This window comes from Oncorhynchus kisutch, linkage group LG11, assembly GCF_002021735.2.
Source record: "Oncorhynchus kisutch isolate 150728-3 linkage group LG11, Okis_V2, whole genome shotgun sequence".
NCBI classification, from domain to species: Eukaryota; Metazoa; Chordata; class Actinopteri; order Salmoniformes; family Salmonidae; genus Oncorhynchus; species Oncorhynchus kisutch.
Genome location: NC_034184.2, coordinates 27,598,739 through 27,622,373, shown reverse-complemented (window position 1 = coordinate 27,622,373; position 23,635 = coordinate 27,598,739). Strand labels below are relative to the sequence as shown.

The following is a 23,635-nucleotide window of genomic DNA, read 5'->3' as shown; positions in this document are numbered from 1 at the left end:
ACACGTGTTTAGAAAGAAAAATATTATATATATATTTTTTAAAGTTATTTGATGTAGGTTGAGGCCATATAGACCATGGTTCACCAACTGGCGGCAAATCAGCTCCAAGTGATTTTAAGTTTGGAAATCTGTTCTAAAGTATTCCCACACATAATAGAGAGATATATGTCAAGTGAGACATCTGTGGCATTGTGTTGTGTGACAAACTGCACATTTCTGGGATCTTTTATTTCAGCTCATGAAACATGGCACCAAGACTTTACATGTTGGGTTTATATTTTTGTTCAGTGTAGTTGATGATTCTTGCCATAGACTGTAAAAAGAATTGTTGAGGCAAAGTGCATCTTCTCCTCTGGTTCAGGGCAATGTTGCTTTACCGTTTCCATGTAGCACGTGATCTACATTTAACAAACTAAAGTCTGATTAATGGCAGAATAAGAACGCAGAGTTTTAGTGGATTCATATGTTATCAAGATAGAACATATCATGATATCTCCCATATTGAAGAAAATGTACAATATAATGACCTAACTTATATTCAGCTGGTTTGCAAAAAGCCTATGGTTACATGCATACAATAATGCTATTATTGTGGATAGGAGGGGGCATAACTTTCACTGGGGAAAGGAGGGACATGTACCCCCCACATTCTAAAATTGCATTTTTGTCCTGGTAGGGTAGGCTGTTTGGAGTGTTTATCCGAGGGGATAAAAAATAAATAATAATGTCCCCCCCACTTCTAAAACCAATGTTACGCCCTTGGTGGATACTCCGATTAATATAATAGTTTGATGAAAATGTTTACATGCTTTCCCGAATAATTCTGTTTCCATGGACACATCTGAAATCAGGCTACCTGATGGCACTTTGATGAATGCAGAAAATAATCAACTCAAATGAACGTTCTACCACAGCGACCATATTATTTTTGGGAAGCATATTTTATTCCGAGTTCAGACATAGACGTAGTTTTCGCATAGAAACGTTATACAACGCATACATTCAGTTGTTCTGAACTAATTTCATTCGCGCTAAAGAGCGAGGCTCGCTCGGTTGATGCTAGCACATGCACCGCTGGAACGCATGTCCTAATAGATCAGAAAACCAGGCAGGTGTTTTGTGCTTACTTCAATTTAGATTTTACGCCGATTAAGATAAACAGAGTATGGTGTTTACATTACTATTGAATAAAATGCCTACTTTCAAAATCAGTTTAATGTCTAGTTATTACTGTGCATGTAAACATACTCATTGATAAACTCTTACAAATGAACTGCAGTATCAGTACTTACACACTAATAATTCAATATAGATATTTTTATAAATAATGTTTTGTTACATTTAACTGCCGGAAATGCTGTTATCGAGGTCTCCACCCGCTGTAGTGGAGCTGGTCAAGAGGTTTAAATTCCTCGGGGTCCACATCACTAAGAAATGAACATGGTCCACATACACCAACACTGTCGTAAAGAAGGCAAGACAACACCTCTTCCCCCTCAGGAGGCTGAAAAGATTTGGCATGGATGGGCCCTCAGATCCTCAAAAAGTTCTAAAGCTGGACCATAGAGAGCATCTTGACTGGCTGCATCACCGCTTGGTTTGGCAACTGCTTAGCATCTGACCGCAAGGCACTACAGAGTGTAGAGCGTGCAGGCCAGTACATCACTGGGGCCGAGCTCCCTGTCATCCAGGACCTCTATACCAGGCGGTCTCAGATGAAGGGCCTAAAAATGTTGAATGATTCCAGCCACCCAAGTCAGAGACTGTTCTCTCTGGTGTCGCACAGCAAGCAGTACCGAAGCACCATGTCTGGAACCAATAGGACCCGACCCTGAACTTCTACCCCCGAGCCATAAGAATACTAAATAGTTAACCAAATAGCAAATAGCCAATAGATGCATTGACCCTCTTTGCATTAACTATTTTTACTCATCACATATGCTGCTGCTACTGTTTAGTATCTATCCTGTTGCCTAGTCACTTTACCCCTACCTATATGTTCATATTTACCTCAATCACCTCGTACCCTGCACATCGACTCGGTACAGGTACCCCATGTATAGCCAAGCTATCATCAAAGACCATACAATATGAAGATAGGCAGAAACTGCTTCTCCAATAGAAATCCCCAATCACGCTTGTAGGCGATGTAATGGTGAAGTTGGCAAGCTAAGCTCATGTGCAGAAACACTTCATCAGGTCTAATGGTTGCCTCGCGTTGATCTGAGCATATGCAGGCCGTCAAATCAAAGGCACTCCTTCCATATAAAGTTGTTTTTGAAGAAATTCAAACATGTCAGTTTGTCATTTTCATGAAGATGGAGTTATACCATGTTAAATTACTGAAGAGAAAATGAACAAATAAGGAATATTTTTTCACTTCTCTCATTTACTTCTTAAACCCCAAATCGGTATAGGGACAAAGTGGAGTCACAATTCAACGGCTCAGACACTAGAAGTATGTGGCAGGGTCTACAGGCAATCACAGACTACAAAAAGAAAATCAGCCATGTCACGGTCACCGATGTCTTGCTTCCAGCTCCCTCCTTCTCTGTGGCCGACGTGAGTAAGATATTTAGACGAGTTAACCCTCGCAAGGCGACCGGCCCAGACGGCATCCCTAGCCACATCCTCAGATGTGTTTGAGAGACAAGTCAAGGGTCATATCACCTCCACCTTACCTGCCACCCTAGACCCACTTAAATTTGCAAACCACCCCAATAGGTCCACAGACGATGCAAACGCCATCACACTGCACACTGCCCTATCCATCTGAACAAGAGGAATACCTATGTAAGAATGCTGTTCATTGACTACAGCTCAGCATTCAACTCCATAGTACCCTCCAAGCTCATCATTAAGCTTGATGCCCTGGGTCTCAACCCCACCCTGACAGGCCGCCCCCAGGGGGTGAAGGTAGGTAACAACATCTCCACTTGGGGCGGCCCATCTCCACTTCGCTGATCCTCAACACTGGGGTCCCACAAGGGTGGGTGCTCAGTCCCCTCCTACACTCCCTGTTCACCCATGACTGCGTGGCCATGCACGCCTCCAACTCAATCATCAAGTTTGCAGACGACACAACAGTAGTGGGCTTGATTACCAACAACGACGAGACAGCCTATAAGGAGGAAGTGAGGGCACTCGGAGTGTGGTGTCAGGAAAACAACCTCTCACTCAACATCAACAAAACAAAGGAGATGATCGTGGACTTCAGGAAACAGCAGAGGGAGCACCCCCCTATCCACATCGATGGGACAGCATTGGAGAAGGGGGCAAGTTTTCAGTTCCTTGGCGTACACATCACAGACCAAGTGAAATTGTCCACCCACATAGACAGTGTGGTGAAGAAGTCACAACAGCACCTCTTCAACCTCAGGAGGCTGAAGTTTGTCACCTTGAACCCTCACCATTTTTTACAGATGCACAATTGAGAGCATCCTGTCGGGCTGTATCACCACCTGGTACGGCAACTGCACCACCCACAACCGCAGGGCTCTCCAGAGGGTGGTGCGGTCTGCACAACGCTTCACCGGGGGCAAACTACCTGCCCTCCAGGACACCTACTGCACCCGTTGTCACAGGAAAGCCCAAAAGATCATCAAGGACAACAACCACCCGAGCCACTGCCTGTTCACCAGAAGGTGAGGTCAGTACCGGTGCATCAAAGCTGGGACCGAGAGACTGAAAAATAGCTTCTATCTCAAGGCCATCACACAGAGAGGCTGCCTACATACAGACTTGAAATAAATTGGCCACTTTAATAAATAGATCACTAGTCACTTTAACAATGCCACATTAATAATGTTTACATATCTTGCATTACTCATCCCATATGTATATACTGTATTTTTATACCATCTTTTGCATCTAGCCTATTCCACTCAGTCATCGCTCATCCATATATTTAAATGTATATATTATCATTCCATCCATTTACTTAGATTTGTGTGTATTAGGTAGTTGTTGTGGAATTGTTAGATTACTTGTTAGATATTACTGCACTGTCGGAACTAGAAGCACAAGCATTTAACTACACTCGCAATAACATCTGCTAACCATGTAATGTATCAAGGCGCTGGAGAAGATGGCTGACGTTTTATGTGCTCCTAACCAACTGTGTTTTTTTGTTCTATTTTTTGCGTTGTTTAAAAAAATATGTAATTATTCTGTATATAATGTTGCTGCTACCATCTCTTATGGCAAAATAACTTCTGGACATCAGAACAGCAATTAGTCACCACAAACTGGCAGAGGCTTTCTTTCCTTTAACGAGTCCAACGAGCCTGACGTGAAGGACATACTGCTTCCTGGAAACGGGCCCAAATCCATGTTATTTGCATGAAGAGAAGACGGAGAAAAAGAGGACGGAGGTCGGGCTGCCTTCTGAGAATTCGTAGGCGATCGAATAAACCCCCACTGCCTTCTGTTCTACTAGCTAACTTGCAATCATTGGAAAATAAAATTTACGCTCTACGAGGAAGATTAAACTACCAACGGGACATTACAATCTGTAATAACATATGCTTCACAGAGTTGTAGTTGAACGACGACATTATCAACATACAGCTGGCTGGTTATACGCTGTATCGGCAGGATAGAACAGCAGCATCTGGGATTCTTCCAATGTCATTGAGGAGTCCCCACAGTGACTGTACGTACATACCCCAACCAGAAGCCATGGATTACATTTGCACTGAGCTAAAAGGTAGAGCTGCCACTTTCAAAGAGGCGGGACTCTAACCCGGAAGCTTGTAAGAAATCGTGCTATACCCTTCAACAAAGCATCAAACAGGCAAAGTGTCAATACAGGACTAAGATCGACTCGTACTACACCGGCTCCGACGCTCGTCAGATGTGGCAGGGCTTGCAAACTCTTACAGACTACAAAGGGAAGCACAGCCCCGAGCTGCCCAGTGACAACCAGTCTACCAGACAAGCTAAATTACTTCTATGCTCGCTTCGAGGCAAGTAACATTGAAACATGCATAAGAGCATCAGCTGTTCTGCACGACCGTGTGATCACGCTTTCCATAGATGTGAGTAAGATCTTTAAACAGGTCAACATTCACAAGGCCGCAGGGCGAGATGGATTACCGGGATGTGTATTCCGAGCATGAACTGACCAACTGGCAAGTGTCTTCACTGACATTTTCAACCTCTCCCTGTCTGAGTCTGTAATACCAACATGTTTCAAGCAGACCACCATAGTCCCTGTGCCCAAGAACACTAAGGTAACCTGCCTAAATGACTACCGACTCGTAGCACTCACGTCTGTAACCATGAAATGCTTTGAAAGACTGGTCATGGCTCACATCAACACCATTATCCCAGAAACCCTAGACCCACTCCAATTTGCATACCGCCCTAACAGATCCACAGATGATGCAATCTCTATTGCACTCCACATTGTCCTTTTCCACCTGGACAAAAGCCTGAACACCTATGTGAGAATGCTATTCATTGACTACAGTTCAGCCTTCAACACCATAGTGCCCTCAAAGCTCATCAATAAGCTAAGCACCCTGGGCCTAAACACCTCCCTCTGCAACTGGATCCTGGACTTCCTGAAGGTCCGCCCCCAGGTGGTAAGGGTAGGTAACAACACATCCGCCATGCTGATCCTCAACACAGGGGCCCCTCAGGTGTGCGTGCTCAGTCCCTTCCTGTACTCCCTGTTCACCCATGACTGCACGGCCAGGCACGACTCCAACACCATCATTAAGTTTGCTGACGACACAACAGTGGTAGGCCTGATCACCGACAATGACGAGACAGCTTATAGGGAGGAGGTCAGAGACCTGGCCATGTGGTGCCAGGACAACAACCTCTCCCTCAACGTGATCAAGACAAAGGAGATGATTGTGGACTACAGGAAAAGGCGGACCGAGCATGCCCCCCTTCTCATCGACAGGGCTGTAATGGAACAGGTTGAGAGCTTCCAGTTCCTTAGTGTCCACATCACCGACAAACTAACATGGTCTAAGCACACCAAGACAGTCGTGAAGAGGGCACAACAAAACCTATTCCCCTCAGGAGACTGAAAAGATTTGGCATGGGTCCTCAGGCCCCCTCCCCTTTTACGCCGCTGCTACTCTCTGTTAATATCTATGCATAGTCACTTTAATAACTCTACCTACATGTACATATTACCTCAATTACCTCATCTAACCGGTGCCCCTGCACATTGACTCTGTACCGGTACCCCCTGTATATAGTTTTGCTTTGTTATTTTACTGCTGCTCTTTAAATTTTTGTTTCTTTCATTTATCTTATTCTTATTTGTATTATTAAACTGCATTGTTGGTTAGGGGCATGTAAGTAAGCATTACACTACACCTGTTGTATTTGGCGCAAGTGATTTGATCCTGGCCTGGTCTGTTTGGTCTGCTTTACAAGCATTTCCAGATGTCTTGCGATGTTGCACCAAACAATTGGCCCAGCATCGTCCTGGGTTTATTCTTAACTGACTTGCCTAGTTAAATAAACGTTTTGAGTGTGGCAACTCAGAACCTCAGTTGAAGTTTGCATGTGTTTTTTTGTGTAGAGCTTCCTAATTGATCATTGATACTTTCCAAGTGGTAAACCCAGACCTTTCTTCAACGAGATTCCAGTTAATAATCACAGAGTTTCTGACTTCCGAGTTGTCTTGAACGCAGCATCAGGGATGATAGACGAGTTTCCCACTAGTAACTATCAGTTGGAGGGGCATTTAAGTGGATTTTTCACAGTCGTATGTGGTAAATACCACCTTCCCACTCGGTTAAGAACACAGCATAACATTTTGTTTGTGATGCTGCGTTAATAGGCAACTCAGATGTGCTAGTCAAAAATAAGAAACGCAGAATGGGAAACTCGTTGTAGAAAGATAATACCCACTTGAAAGGTATCAGAATCAACCAAATAGAAAGCTCAAAGTAAATAACTAGGTTTATTTTAACTCGGAGGTTCTGAATTTTGATAGCCCGTGAACACTCCATCATGCGTTTATGATTATTCATTATGCGCAGTTGCAGCACACTTTCTAAGCTTTCTGTCTAGAAATGCGCATGTGCAATACAGTTCTAGGTGGATTTATTTGCAACACTCAGTACACTAGCCATCACTGCATCCTCGGCAAGAGCCCAACACAGACTAAACATGAGCTTCACAGTCGAAGAGAGGGGAAACCCCAATACATTGAGCTACCGTTTGTTTTTCAGTAAGTGGTCCACATTTTAATGGAAATATAGCTTAAACTAGCTTAGTTAATAGCTAGCTATAATACGGCCAGGGTCGAGTCCATTGTGAATTTGCCGGCTTACTAGTGGGATCGGGCCCCACCTCCCACTTGTCACTTATTTATTAATTTTGCGTTGGTTTTATACTCCTAATGTCAAGTTCAAGTGTAGATTTCACAGGTATTTGCACCTAGTTAGGATCGTTGAGTATATGCATACATCAGCGCTTTGACCTTTGCTCCCATTTGAGTTGAGCAGACATACAGTAACTAGCAATTGCATGGACCAGTTTGGCCGGTTTGCTGGACATGAACATGACTTACCGGTATCAAGATCCAATTCAGCTGTTTTAGTGTGTTAAAGTTATCCTGTCATTGTGGTATTTCTGACATTAGTTAGCTAGTCTTTTTGGGATACGACACCAGTAACCTCGATAAAATCATATTTTAGCTACTGTACGTGTGGGTTACGCCCAGTTTCAGTTTCTAAGATCAAGATTAGGCATTAAGAACTGTCAAACAAAAGGTGTTTCTCATGTAACCAGTGTTAGCCTGAATGTATCATTGTTCAAAATGTGATGTAGCAGTCTTTCATATTTGTTGCGTACAGTGCAGCCTTTATGATTGCGCATTTAATTACCATTACACTGGGGGTTAATTGTATCATGTGTAAGTGGTTGATTTCTTACTTACATACATTCATACATTTACACACACTAAACTTAAAGTTCACTCATAATCTCCCATTCTCATGATGTATGTTGTCTGTTCTCTTTAGAAAATGCTGATGGAAAGTATGTCTCCCCATTCCATGACATACCTATGTATGCTGATGAGAGCCAGGTATGTCACCTTTATCCTGCTACAACGCCCCATTACATATCACACACACACTGAATGGAGATGGGATATCAATTCAACTGCTTCTTTATAGAAAGATACCCACTTAGTCTAACTTTTGACTCATTGTTAAATCTGCAATATTAAACTTTTTGGGTGACCTGAACAAATGCACATAGAAATGTGAATTGTAGATATGTCATTCTCATTGAAAGCAAATCTAAGAAGTGGTATATGTTGTTTTTATGTTCTCTATTTCTATGCTTCTCATTCTTCAGTTAAATTTTTGCATATTTTACTTTCGGTTTTGTACACCAGCTCAAGCAAACATATTAAGTGGTGCAGCGGTCCAAGGCACTGCATCTCAGTGCTAGATGCGTCACTACAGACCCTAGTTTGATTCCAGGCTGTATCACAACCGGCTGTGATTGGGAGTCCCATAGGATGGCGCACAATTGGCCCAGCATCATCCGGGTTAAAGGAATAATGAATGGAAAGCAAATCAGCTATTTGGGCAGATTTGTTGCCATTCAAGACCGTTTTGAGTGGCTGATTGGGCTGCACTACGAGTCGATAGTAAGCCGGCGGGGTGTTGTGCTTCCTAATGGGTAACATTATTATTGCCGGCAGTAGCTACGTGGAATTGTATTTCAAGTAGGATAGCGGAGTACACAAGAAATAACTAATATTGATAACTAGGGTTGCAAAGGGTCGGAAACTTTCCGGTAAATTTTCCATGGGAAGTTAAGCCTGGGAATTTTGCTTAAATTCATCAAAAAGGTTAGCTTATAACAGTGATGCTATTTTGTGAGATACACATAAGGCAATTCTAGGTCTTGTGGCATATTTTCCCCAATTCAATGGAATTGCAACCCTCTGCATGCACAGTGCATTCTTCCATCACATGTACAGCTGATTCTCAAGGTCTTGCACACTAATGAGATGCTTTGAGCCCACACTACTACACTGTCTGAGCCAATGACTACATGCTTTCTGGTAAGTTTTGATTACAATACTGTGTGGGCTGAATATACACTGCTCAAAAAAATAAAGGGAACACTTAAACAACACAATGTAACTCCAAGTCAATCACACTTCTGTGAAATCAAACTGTCCACTTAGGAAGCAACACTGATTGACAATACATTTCACATGCTGTTGTGCAAGTGGAATAGACAACAGATGGAAATTATAGGCAATTAGCAAGACACCCCCCAATAAGGGAGTGGTTCTGCAGGTGGGGACCACAGACCACTTCTCAGTTCCTATGCTTCCTGGCTGATGTTTTGGTCACTTTTGAATGCTGGCGGTGCTTTCACTCTAGTGGTAGCATGAGACGGAGTCTACAACCCACACAAGTGGCTCAGGTAGTGCAGCTCATCCAGGATGGGACATCAATGCAAGCTGTGGCAAGAAGGTTTGCTGTGTCAGCGTAGTGTCCAGAGCATGGAGGCGCTACCAGGAGACAGGCCAGTACATCAGGAGACGTGGAGGAGGCCGCAGGAGGGCAACAACCCAGCAGCAGGACTGCTACCTCCGCCTTTGTGCAAGGAGGAGCACTGCCAGAGCCCTGCAAAATGACCTCCAGCAGGCCACAAATGTGCATGTGTCTGATCAAACGGTCAGAAACCGACTCCATGAGGGTGGTATGAGGGCCCGATGTCCACAGGTGGGGGTTGTGCTTACAGCCCAACACCGTGCAGGACGTTTGGCATTTGCCAGAGAACACCAAGATTGGCAAATTTGCCACTGGCGCCCTGTGCTCTTCAGATGAAAGCAGGTTCACACTGAGCACGTGACAGAGTCTGGAGACGCTGTGGAGAACGTTCTTCTGCCTGCAACATCCTCCAGCATGACCGGTTTGGCGGTGGGTCAGTCATGGTATGGGGTGGCATTTATTTGGGGGGCCGCACAGCCCTCCATGTGCTCGCCAGAGGTAGCCTGACTGCCATTAGGTACCGAGATGAGATCCTCAGACCCCTTGTGAGAACATATGCTGGTGCGGTTGGCCCTGGGTTCCTCCTAATGCAAGACAATGCTAGACCTCATGTGGCTGGAATGTGTCAGCAGTGCCTGCAAGAGGAAGGCATTGATGCTATGGACTGGCCCGCCCGTTCCCCAGACCTGAATCCAATTGAGCACATCTGGGACATCATGTCTCGCTCCATCCACCAACGCCACGTTGCACCACAGACTGTCCAGGAGTTGGCGGATGCTTTAGTCCAGGCCTGGAGGAGATCCCTCAGGAGACCATCCGCCACCTCATCAGAAGCATACCCAGGCGTTGTAGGGAGGTCATACAGGCACGTGGAGGCCACACACACACTACTGAGACTCATTTTGACTTGTTTTAAGGACATTACATCAAAGTTGGATCAGCCTGTAGTGTGGTTTTCCACTTTAATTTTGAGTGTGACTCCAAATCCAGACCTCCATGGGTTGATAAATTTGATTTCCATTGATAATTTTTGTGTGATTTTTGTTGTCCAGCACATTCAACTATGTAAAGAAAAAAAGTATTTAATAAGAATATTTCATTCATTCAGATCTAGGATGTGTTATTTTAGTGTTCCCTTTATTTTTTTGAGCAGTGTATTTTATGACATACATGATTTTTTTAAACTAGTAAATAGTAGCCTACAGCAAAGTGTGTTTTTAAATAATTTCTAACTTGTTAACAATTTATACTAGTTAGTTTTTGCTACCATGTGGGTTTTTAGCTTGCTTGAGCCTGCTAACTGAGTGTTAATTCACCTGTTTCCATACATGTTTCATTTTAAAACATGTATCTTACAAAGGAGTTGTTTAATCTAACTGCTTAACTATTTATCTGTACATGGAATTGTATTTTTTATTTTTACAATTATATAATCTTTACAGGAAAATGCCATGGGCACTCTCTGATGTGTGGAGACATTTCAAATACTGTGCCAAATCATATGTGAAGAATGCAACAAAGATGCAGATTCAACTGGCCAAGTGCATAAAGTCCCTCAGTGCTTGCAACAAACAACCTCTGACAAAAGTCCTTCTACTTCATTTGAGGTGAAAAGGATGAATCAGATACCTTATCGATAGCAACAGCTCATGGTCCTCCTGAAATCAGAAGTTTTTTTGACACAATGGAGGAACATAGTCAGAGAAATGCTGATGAATGTCTTGCTCAAGCTGTGTATGCAACTGGTTCACCTCTGATGCTCACAGGCTATGTGTATTGGAAGAGATTTCTGAATGTTCTCTGCCCAGCATACACCCCTCCAACCAGACATGCTTTATCTACTAATTTGCTGGATGCAAAGATCAAGTGAAGGTCAAGCAAATCATAGAGAAAGCAGACTGTATTGTAATCATCTCTGATGGGTGATCGAATGTTCGTGGGCAAGGAATAATTAACTACATCATCTCCACCCCTCAACCAGTATTTTACAAGAGCAGACACAAGGGACAACAGACACACCGGTCTCTACATTGCAGATGAGCTGAAGGCAGTCATCAATGACCTTGGACCACAGAAGGTATTTGCACTGGTGGCAGACAATGCTGCAAACATGAAGGCTGCTTGGTCTAAAGTGGAGGAGTCCTGCCCTCACATCACATCCATTGGCTGTGCTGCTCATGCATTAAATCTGTTCCTCAAGGACATCATGGCACTGAAAACAATGGATACAGTCTACAGGAGAGCCAAGGAAATGGTTAGGTATGTGAAGGGTCATCAAGTTATAGCAGCAATCTACCTCACCAAGCAAAGTGAGAAGAATAAGAGCACCACATTGAAGCTGCCCAGCAACACCCGTTGGGGTGGTGTTGTCATCATGTTTGACAGTCTCCTGAAGGGGAAGGAGTGTCTCCAAGAAATGGCCATATCACAGTCTGCCGATATGGACAGCCCCATCAAGAGGATCCTCCTGGATGATGTGTTTTGGGAGAGAGTGGTAAGTAGCCTGAAACTCCTGAAACCTATAGCAGTATCCATTGCACATCCTGTCTGATCTTCAGACTCTGCTTGCAGATGTAAGATAAGAAATCCGCATTGCCCTGCCCACTTCACTGTTGCTCCAAGCAGAGGAAACTTCAGTTCTGAAATACATCAAAAAGCGTGAAGACTTCTGCCTGCAGCCCTGCGTACATTTTGGACCCCAAGTATCCTGGCAAGAGCATCCTGTCTGGTGCAGAGATCAGCAACGCCTATGGTGTCCTCACTACAGTGTCTCGCCACCTTGGCCTGGATGAGGGCAAGATTCTTGGCAGTCTGGGTACACTTCCAAGCAAGGGCTTTGGGATGTAGATGCAATATTGCAGTCGTGCCAACATATCTCATCAGCCACCTGGTGGAAGGGACTTTGTGGATCTGAGGCTTTTTCCCCTGTTGCCTTCAAATCCCACAAACCATCAGCCGCCTCAGAGCGCAACTGGTCCTTGTTTGGGAACACACACCAAAGCATGCAACAGGCTGACCAATACAAGGGTTGAAATGGCCATATCACAGTCTGCCGGTATGGACAGCCCCATCAAGAGGATCCTCCTGGATGATGTATTTTGGGAGAGAGTGGTAAGCAGCCTGAAACCTATAGAAGTAGCCATTGCACAGATTGAGGGAGACAATGCCATCCTGTCTGATGTTCAGACTCTGCTTGCAGATGTAAGAGAATAAATCCGTACTGTCCTGACCACTTCACTGTCGCTCCAAGCAGAGGGCTAATTTGACCCTTTTTGAGCCTGACAACAAGCCATCCTCAACAAGGTTGGAAAGTGATAGTGAAGATGAGGCCTCAGTCTGATGATCAAGAGGTGGACATTGAGGAGGTCTAGGGAGAATACATGGAAGCCTGAGAGGAAGACAACCAAAGCTTTAGTTTCTAGACTATCATTTTACAGATGTATGTTGGAAACATTTTTGGGAAATGCGATGGATCATTGGGGATCATTCAGGATCATTCAATCTTCCCTTTTGTTGTTCAATGAAATCATTCCATGTGAACATTCATCTCATTTAATTAAAGTTAAATTCGTAACTAAATTGTTTTTTTGACTTCTATTGGAAGTATTTGAATCATTTGCAATTATGTCTACTTATGATAAGGTTAAAGGTTTATGTTTCTGTCTCCATATGATATGATAAATATATCCAATGCAAAAAACATCTACATTTAAATGGTATTAATTTGCATATATTTCCATTAATTCCCACAAAGTTTCCACCTCTGAATATTCCCCAAAATGTTCAACCCTATTGATAACCATCTAGATGTCACCTTGGTTACATACATACATGCATGCATGCATACATAGTCAACTACTCAATGGTGAGGGCCTGAACAGCAATAATACAGTAACCACACCGGGACTCAGTGCCCTTTGCTCCCGCTCGACGAGTACCTAATAGCCAATATCATGGTGACAGTCATAGTAAGCACACACATGCAACGCATGAAACAACAGTACACCCATCATCAATCATTTTAATAACTAATAAACAGTCGTCAGTTTTATAACAGAAAATATACAATTATGTGTGAAACTAACAGTGCAATATGACTTGTCCTCGGACTTAAAAACAGAAGTCCTGACTCATGGTACGGTAGTTCAATATATAGTAGTTGCCTGGGGAGAGAACTACTGGTGGGGAGTCGACTCCAAGTATCAAATCCCTGACTCCTTGCCCGTCGACTCCTATTTCTGGGTGTCAAGCTTCGACTCTTAAGATTATGTATTTTTTTGCAACGGAGAAAACAATTTTCCGTGGTCTACTTGGAGAACACAAACTCATCTTTCACAGCAAAGAAAGACCGAGCTAGCGAGGGGAGAGATGGATGGGAGGGGCACAGCCAGGCATGTCGGCCACCAGGCAGACATTCAGAACACTGCATTGGTAATCAAAAGATGTAGGCTATAGGCTATCGCAATGCTGTATTTTGCAATTTCTTGGATTACAAGGTCTTGAGCAAGTTCACTGAAGTAGGGGCTATCAGTGAGTATGCTGAGCTATTCTACACATAACAGACCAAAAACAGAACACATACTAGAGTTTTTCATAGAGAACAGAAAGGGGAGCAGGTGAGTGAGAGTTCGGATCGGGGCAGGCAGCGAGACGGTCAGAACCGTGAGCACAGGCTATACCAGTGGTTCCCAACTTTTTTGGGTTACTGTACCACTAACTGAATTTTGCTCTGCCCGGAGTACCCCTGAAGTACCCCCTCATGTACATGTTACCAGTAAGCCTATGGTCTCATGAGTTCAAGTACCCCCTGCGGATAGGACAAGTACTCCCAGGGCAGGGGTCCTAGAACCACTGGGCTATACTGTATCTTGGTAATCTGTATGTATCATCCCATAAGATATCGCTTAAATAGTATTTATATATTCAAACAAAATGGGCCTTTCTATAGGCAAATGGGCAGCATCATGCTCATGTCAGTCCTCTTGAACACGTGTTGTCTTCCTAGTAGGACTGCAATATATGAGATGGTGTTTATGTGTGCGCGTATTCGTTTCTGCATGTTTTGGGAGTCGAGCAAGAGTCGACTCCTGCGACTCTACCTACAGAAGTCAGAGCCGACACCAAAAATCCTGAAGTCATTCACCACAAAAACGTCGAACCTATAGCAGAGCGGTCTCGATACACCCATTCGCCCATACACCAATCAAAATTAAATGAAAATATATTTCACAGCGGTTTAGATGGTACAGTGACTCTACACCAGGTATTCCTACCTGGGTACGGGGGTACGCCAAGTAAAAATGTGATTCCATTTCTATTTTCCAACAGTGCTATACATTTGGGTGAGGTTTTCTCGCCTGAGTAGTCTCGTTTCACTGCCTAAAATGAAGCCATCTAGTGTTCAGCGAAATAACAACACAATGTCAAATACAGGTAGCTTTTTTTTTTTTTACCAGGTAAGCTAGTTGAGAACAAGTTCTCATTTACAACTGCGACTGTGCCAAGATAAAGCAAAGCAGTGCGACACAAACACAGAGTTACACATGGAATAAACAAGCGTACAGTCAATAACACAATAGAGAAAAAAAAGAAAGTCTAGATACAGTGTGTGCAAATGGCGTGAGGAGGTAAGGCAATAAATAGGCCATAGTAGCAAAGTAATTACAATTTAGGAGATTAACACTGGAGTGATAGATGAGCAGATGATGTGCAAGTAGTGATACTGGTGTGAAAAAGAACAGAAAAGTAAATAAAAACAATATGGGTAGGTGGATTGGGTGGGCTATTTACAGATGGACTATGTACAGCTGCAGCGATCGGTTAGCTGCTCAAATAGCTGATGTTTAAAGTTAGTGAGGGAAATTTGAGTCTCCAGCTTCAGCGATTTTTGCAATTCGTTCCAGTCACTGGCCGCAGAGAACTGGAAGGAAAGGTGGCCAAATGACGCGCTGGCTTTGGGGATGACCAGTGAGATATACCTGCTGGAGCGCATGTTACGGGTGGGTGTTATCGTGACCAGTGAGCTGAGGTAAGGCGGAGCTTTACCTAGCATAGATTTATAGATGACCTGGAGCCAGTGGGTCTGGCGACGAATATGTAGCGAGGGCCAGCCGACTAGAGCATACAGGTCGCAGTGGTGGGTGGTATAAGGGGCTTTGGTAACGAAATGGATGGCACTGTGATAGACTGCATCCAGTTTTCTGAGTAGAGTATTGGAAGTTATTTTGCAGATGACATCGCCGAAGTCAAGGATCGGTAGGATAGTCAGTTTTACGAGGGTATGTTTGGCGGCTTGAATGAAGGATGCTTTGTTGTGAAATAGGAAGGACACTACAGTGAAAATGGTTAACGTTGTTAAAGCAAGGCCCCTGAACTCTCGTGTATTTTCTGCACGATGCAATGATATGGGCAGCAACCATGTAACGCTTTTACAAAATACAGAAGTGCGCTGGTTATCAAGGGGCAAAGTATTGACACGTTTTTTTTAATTGAGAGACGAGCTTAAAGTTCTTTACTGACCCATTTTCACTTGTCTGACCGCTTGCATGATGACGAGTTTCTCACACGACTGGCTTATCTGAGTTATGTTTTTTCTCGCCAGAATGATCTGAATCTAGGATTACAGGAACTCTCCTCAACTATATTCAATGTGCGGGACAAAATTGAGGCTATGATTAAGAAGTTGGAGCTCTTCTCTGTCTGCATTAACAAGGACAACACACAGGTCTTTCCATCATCGTATGATTTCTTTTTTGTGTGCAAATGAACTCAAGCTTAAGGACAATGGCAAATGTGATATAGCGAAGCACCTGAGTGAGTTGGATACACAATCATGCAAGTACTTTCCCGAAACGGATGACACAAACAACTGTATTCGTTATCACTTCGAATTTTAGCAACCAGGAAATGCTAGAGTGGTTTCTGCATACTGCACCTTTAAAGATGTTATTGTATCTCCATAGCATTCGTGGTTGGAATTGTTTGTAATGTATTCATTTTTGTTCCCTATGCGTTTGGGAGAGTAGGAGTACCGCTAGTAATGTCATAGTCTGTTTGCCAAAGCAATGGTCTTTACCACTCCAACACTGAACTCTTTAATCATTGTCTTATCTCTCTGGAGTAATATATCAGAGTTGGATGGCCTTTCCTTTCCTCCAACATAGCCATAGGCATAAATACATTATTGCTGGGTATATTGATATCATGTGACAAACTGGGACACAAGTATGAAAATGTATTCACTCACTACTGTAAGTTGCTCTGGATAAGCACTTCTGCTTGAAAATGGGGGGAGGGGGAGGGGGGGTGGTATTTAAGATACTCTTTGAAGAGGTAGGGTTTCAGATGTTTTCAGGGCAGGAACAGGGACTCTGCTGTCCTAGCTTCAAGGGGAAGCTAGTTCCAACATTAGGGTGCCAGGACAAGGAAGAGCTTGGACTGGGCTGAGTGGGAGCTGCCCTTCCGTAGGGGTGGGAGGGCCAAGAGACCAGAGGTTGCAGAACGTAGTGCTCGGGTTGGGGTGTAGGGTTTGAGCATAGCCTGGAGGTAGGGAGGGGAACTACCTCTTGCTGCTCCGTTGGCAAGTACCATGGTCTTGTAGTGGATACAAACTTTGACTGGAAGCCAGTGGAGTGTGGAGGAGGGGGGTGACATGGGAGAACTTGAAGGTTGAACACCAAGCGGTCTGCAGTGTTCTGGATGAGTTGCAGGGGTTTGATGGCACAAGTGGGGAGCTCAGCGAACAAACGCCTTTGTTTACTACTAATGCTTTCTAGCTTTCTTCTCTTTCAGAACATTTTCCATGTGGTTGTTGAAGTACCAAGATGGACAAATGCAAAGATGGAGGTAGGTTCACCTTGATTGATTTTATTAGCCAGTTAAAAACAATACATTGTGTCTTCAGAAAGTATACAGCCTTATTCTAATATTGATCAAATATTTTTCCTCATCAATCTACACACAATACCCCATAATGACAATGTGAAAACAGGTTTTTTGAATGTTTTGCAAATGTATTAAAAAGAAAAAACATACCTTATTTACATAAGTATTCAGACTCTTTGCTATGAGACTCGAAATTGATCTCCGGTGCATCCTGTTTCCAATGATCATCCTTGAGATCTTTCTACCACTTGATTAGAGTCCACCTGTGGTAAATTCAATTGATTGGACACGATTTGGAAAGGCACACACCTGTATATAAGGTCCCACAGTTGACAGTGTATGTCAGAGCAAAAACCAAGCCATGAGGTTGAAGGAATTGTCCGTAGATCTCTAATCCAGGATTGTGTCGAGGCACAGATCTGGGGAAGGGTACCAAAACATTTCTGCAGCATTAAAGGTCCCCAAGAACACAGTGGCCTCCAACATTCTTAAATGGAAGAAGTTTGGAACCACCAAACCTTCCTAGAGCTGGCCGCCCGGTCAAACTGAGCAATCGGGGGAGAAGGGTCTTAGTCAGGGAGGTGACTAAGAACCCGATGGTCACTCTGACAGAGCTCTAGAGTTCCTGTGTGGAGATGGGAGACAACCATCTCTGCAGCACTCCACCAATCAGGCCTTTATGGTAGAGTGACCAGACGGAAGCCACTCCTCAGGAAAAGGCAGCCTGCTTGGAGTTTGCCAAAAGGCACTTAAAGACGTGAGAAACAAGATTCTCTTGCTAGTCAAGCAAAATAAGACACAAAAGATAATTCAATAATGTTTGGCTTTTCTACTTCCAGATTGCAACCAAAGATCCCCTGAACCCGATCAAGCAGGATGTGAAGAAGGGGAACCTGCGTTACGTCGCCAATGTTTTCCCCCACAAAGGCTACATCTGGAACTATGGAGCAATACCTCAGGTCAGACAGTCACCAAACTGCACATGGTCTGAAGTGCAAGTACAGGCTTGCGACTGTACATTTACAAGACTTCTGGCATTCCAACATAATCCTTGTAGTGTGTCACTGTTTCTGCATTCAAACATTACGATGCAGACTAATACGTTTGTAGAAGCAGACCCACGCTACATGTCCAACTCAATTCATTGATCACCTAGAGTTGAAATGGCCATGATTGCCAAGTTCTCTGTCATATGAACTAAATATCACAATCTCTTTTGACTGTGGTATTTCTCTTTCTCGGTAGACTTGGGAGGATCCCGGGCACAAAGATGAAGACACTGACTGCTGTGGTGACAATGACCCCATCGACGTCTGTGAAATCGGTACCAAGGTACAGCACTTTATCCTCTAACTACTATTAACCTTTGGAGCCGTTTTTAAGATCTTGATATTGTTTCTTCCATTCAATCTCTGCCATTCCTACATGCTTAAGGTGTCATTCAAAGCAGCTTTTCGTCACCTAAGCAAGGTGTCCAATTTCGAGAAAGTATGCCCGCCAATTTAGCTGGGTTTGTTACATCATCAGCTGCCTGTACAGATGTTGTGTTATGAGCTTTGTTTATGGTTGCGTGATGAAATGCACTTTCCTTCAGCATGTGATCTGCTTTCTGACCATGATTGAAAGTGACCAATATCTTACTTTTCTATGCTGTACTGATCATGAATCTGCCTCCTCCTCCAGGTGTGTTCACGTGGGGACGTGATCAAGGTGAAGGTACTGGGGGTTTTGGCCATGATCGACGAGGGGGAAACGGACTGGAAGGTCATAGCCATCAACGTGGAGGACCCTGAAGCTAAGGACCTGAATAGTAAGCATTGGAGGAGCTAGATGTGGACTAAACAGAGAATCCCTAATATAACAGGCCATTCCTTAATAGTGCCCATTTAGCCAAGTCACTGCATATAGTAGTATTGGAATATGATTGCTCAAGTGAAGAATGCAGTGATTGAACAATCCCCCCCCAAGTATGTATTCCTATTGCCACAGTCATCTGCAAGTGAAGAATGCAGTGATTGAACAACCCCCCCCCCCCCCAAGTATGTATTCCTATTGCCACAGTCATCTGCAAGTGAAGAATGCAGTGCATCTATGTTTTCCCAAATGTGGGTGTGTGGCTGCGTGCATGTGTGTCTACTCCTATTGCCACAAGTCTCCCCCCCACTCCTTTTCCCTCACCTGTCACCCTATCCTGTGAACCTCAGACATCGGTGACATCCAGAGGCTGAAGCCAGGTTACTTGGAGGCCACCGTGGACTGGTTCAGGAGGTACAAGGTACCAGATGGGAAACCAGAGAACCAGTTTGCCTTCAACGGAGAGTTCAAAGACAAGGTATCCATCTTGTACCCAATACACAGGAATTTGTGTTCTGTAAACTTTTGGCCCGAGCCAGAATGGCTCATCTCCTGTTTCTGTAGTATTTGTTAAGGTATTGTAGCCTTGAAGTTATCACAGCCTTGTTACAGTAGCTACATCCATCCTCATCAACATACTTTTCATTTATCTATTTACCTTCTGCAGCATCCACCCTCATCTAAAACAGATTTTTCAATCTAGATACAGTTGAAGTCGGGAAGTTTACATACACCATAGCCAAATGATTTAAACTCAGTTTTTCACAATTCCTGAAATTTATTCCTAGTAAAAATTCCCCGTCTTGGGTCAGTTAGGATCACCACTTTATTTTGAGAATGTGAAATGTCAGAATAATAGTAGAGATTTTATTTCAGCTTTTATTTCTTTCATAACATTCCGAGTGGGTCAGAAGTTTACATACACTCAATTAGTATTTGGTAGCATTGCCGTTAAATTGTTTAACAAACATTTTGGGTAGCCTTCCACAAGCTTCCCATAATAAGTTGGGTGAATTTTGGCCCATTCCTCCTGACAGAGCTGGTGTAACTGAGTCAGGTTTGTAGGCCTCCTTGCTCGCACACGCTTTTTCAGTTTTGCCCACAATTTTTCTATAGGCTTGAGGTCAGGGCTTTGTGATGGCCACTCCAATACCTTGACTTTGTTGTCCTTATGCCATTTTGGAAGTATGCTTGGCGTCATTGTCCATTTGGAAGACCCATTTGCGACCAAGCTTTAACTTCCTGACTAATGTCTTTAGATGTTGCTTCAATATATCCACATAATTTTCCGCCCTCATGATGCCATCTATTTCGTGAAGTGCACCAGTCCCTCCTGCAGCAAAGCACCCCCACAACATGATGATGCCACCCCCGGTTGGGATGGTGTTCTTTGGCTTGCAAGCCTACCACCTTTTTCCTCCAAACATAACGATGGTCATTATGGCCACACTGTTCTATTTTTGTTTCATCAGACCAGAGGACATTTCTCCAAAAAGTACGACCTTTGTCCCCATGTGCAGTAGCAAACTGTAGTCTGGCTTTTTTATGGCGGTTTTGGAACAGTACGCTTCTTCCTTACTGAGCGGCCTTTTAGGTTATGTCGATATAGGACTCATTTTACTGTAGATATAGATACGTTTGTACCTGTTTCCTCCAGCATCTTCACAAGGTCCTTTGCTGCTATTCTGGGATTGATTTGCACTTTTCGCACCAAAGTTCGTTAATCTCTAGGAGACATAACGCGTCTCCTTCCTGAGCGGTATGATGGCTGCGTGGTCCCATGGTGTTTATACTTACGTACTATTGTTTTGTACAGATGAAAGTGGTACCTTCAGGCGTTTGGAAATGGCTCCCAAGGATTAATCAGACTTGTGGAGGTCTACAATTTATTTTCTGAGGTCTTGGCTGATTTCTTTTGATTTTCCCATGATTTCAAGCAAAGAGGCACTGAGTTTGAAGGTAGGCCTTGAAATACATCCACAGGTACACATCCAATTGACTCAAATTATGTCAATTAGCCTATCAGCAGCTTCTAAAACCATGACATCTTTTTCTGGAATTTTCCAAGCTGTTTAAAGGCACAGTCAACTTAGTGTATGTAAACTTCTGACCCACTGGAATTGTGATATAAGTTAAATACTCTGTCTGTTAACAATTGTTGTAAAAATGACTTGTCATACAAAGTAGATGTCCTAACCGACTTGCCAAAACTAATGTTTTGTTAACAAGAATGTTGTGTAGTGGTTGAAAAACTAGTTGTAATGACTCCAACCTAAGTGTATGTAAACTTCTGACTTCAACTGTTCATGGATAGTTGTTTAGCCTGAATGTCAGTCTGTCTGCAATAGCCTTGTTAAATGTTGCGTTGTTGAATGCAAGTAAAGTCCGGTACCAAGGCTAGATTGCGTTCGCCAGATAGAGGCAAATTCAGTTTGTTGCACAAGAACTGACATTTTTTTAGCAAGACCCATAGGGTTGTATTATCCTGTTGCAACATAGTATGTCCCTGAGGATGAGAGAACCTTTTTACAATATACAGTGTCCAATGAAGTTCAATACAGGCTTGTTTTAAAGTGGTCGGTTCAGCTAAAATACAGAAATGCGAAGTGCTGGTTTCACGGACATAGATGAAGACTATCCTGGACTAAAATGCACTCACATTTGGGATTCTCCATTGAGTTTGCATTTTCCAGGAGTAGGCTTTATCTGTGTCCGGAAAACCACCCCAAACTGGATGTTTCCTTGCCCTACAACAACCTCAGCTCTGTGTTTCCCCTTCTCAGGAATTTGCCATTGAGACAATCAAGAGCACCCATGGCTTCTGGAAGGCACTTATCTCACAGAAGACCAACTCTGGAGGACTCAACTGGTGAGGAGAGCATACACGATTTAAAATACCTCTAAAACTGGCATTTGTTACAGTCCCATCATGTTAAAATCATTACTGTAAATGAGATAAATCTTTAAAGGCCCAATCTGTAATTCCAACATGTAAGCCCCGCCACTTAATTTGTGAAATTAGACTTCTGAAGAACTATAGCAACAAGCAAGAACTTGTTTGAATCTGAATACAAAATGAATGAATACCTGACTAATGTGACCTTTTTCTCCAATCCTGCAGTAAAAACACGTGTGTGTCGGCTGGCGACAGCCCCTTCTGCTGCTCCACGGACGAGGCCAAGGCTGTCATAGAAGGGGTCAGTACCGTCTGCTTCTCTATGGCTAGTTTCTAGAACTTCAGGTTCGGGTCAGACCTGTCTCCTTTATGTGCTGTGCTCCTACATGCCTCTGCTGTGGTCAAACATGTCTAGCATATACATTTATAAATTGCTCAATCAGACCATCCAAATATGTGTATTTTATTTATGTTTTTGTATTTTTTTTTAGACAACCCCTTGTGGAACCGAAGATCCTATCCCCTGCTCAGGTAAGTCTCTTTAAAATAATTTTTACCTCAAGATTGTGAAACGTTTACTATGAATCTACTTTGTTTTATTGAATATTGTGAAAATGTGTTGGATGGGCGCTGATAATGCAATTGTTATTTGGTTAATTCTGCCTATTTGCTTGAACATATAATAAAAACAGATCTAAATGAATCAACAAAAATGAAATAACTCCCATAGTTAATAATGATCCTTGCTATGATCATATATTTACGTATTGGATCCTGCCTTGACTCTGATATTTATTTGACATATTGGAAACCTTCAACTCTTTATGGTCACTTTATGACCAACCTGGAATGATAGGAAAGGACTGCATGGTTGTACACACATTTTATTTTATGACGGTCAATTCCATTGCTATTCAGGAAGTAAGCTAAGATTCCAATGACATTTTTCGTCAGTGGGGAATATTAGAATTTCAGTTTACTTCTTGAATTGAAATGGAATTGACCCAATGGATTCATGTGAATTCACTGGGGTGGCAGGGTAGCCTAGTGGTTAGAGCGTTGGACTAGTAACCGAAAGGTTGCAAGAAAAACTTGACTTACTCTGTACACATCTAATCATGTGATTTTCTATTTCCAGTGGATAAATGGTTCTACTATGAGAAGGAGTAACTTTAAGATGAAGACTCAATGGACCAGTGTCTCACCTGTTTAGCAAGTGTACTTGAAGATCATAGACTTAACGACAGTTAGGGGTGTGGCTGCGAAAGAATAGACTCTTCTCCATACTCTGAAGATAAGAGAAGATGGGGCAAGAAGAGTGAAATAATGTCTGAGGAAATGTGTTGTTACTGTTATTTAACAAACGTCTCATTGGAGATGTGCTGTCGAGGAGATAGTACTGGTAGTGTGCTTCCTATAGCTAGCAACTCATGTACTGTATGGGATCGTAATTAATTTAATAAAGCTTTATCTGTAAAACAAAAATACTATGATCGTTTTGTTG

The 23,635-nt window shown here is 43.1% G+C and overlaps 1 protein-coding gene across 1 annotated transcript; it reads left to right on the top strand.

The window, feature by feature from the left end:
• Window positions 1–7,024: 7,024 nt before the first annotated feature.
• Window positions 7,025–23,618, top strand: LOC109899798 (inorganic pyrophosphatase-like). The gene is made up of 11 exons (XM_020495341.2): window positions 7,025–7,201; window positions 7,998–8,062; window positions 17,289–17,342; window positions 18,221–18,340; window positions 18,627–18,713; window positions 19,065–19,191; window positions 19,586–19,713; window positions 22,019–22,104; window positions 22,357–22,432; window positions 22,623–22,662; window positions 23,270–23,618. The coding sequence occupies exons 1-11, from the start codon at window positions 7,141–7,143 to the stop codon at window positions 23,299–23,301; spliced, it is 876 nt and encodes a 291-aa protein (XP_020350930.1). The 5' UTR covers window positions 7,025–7,140; the 3' UTR covers window positions 23,302–23,618.
• The last annotated feature ends 17 nt before the right edge of the window (window positions 23,619–23,635 follow it).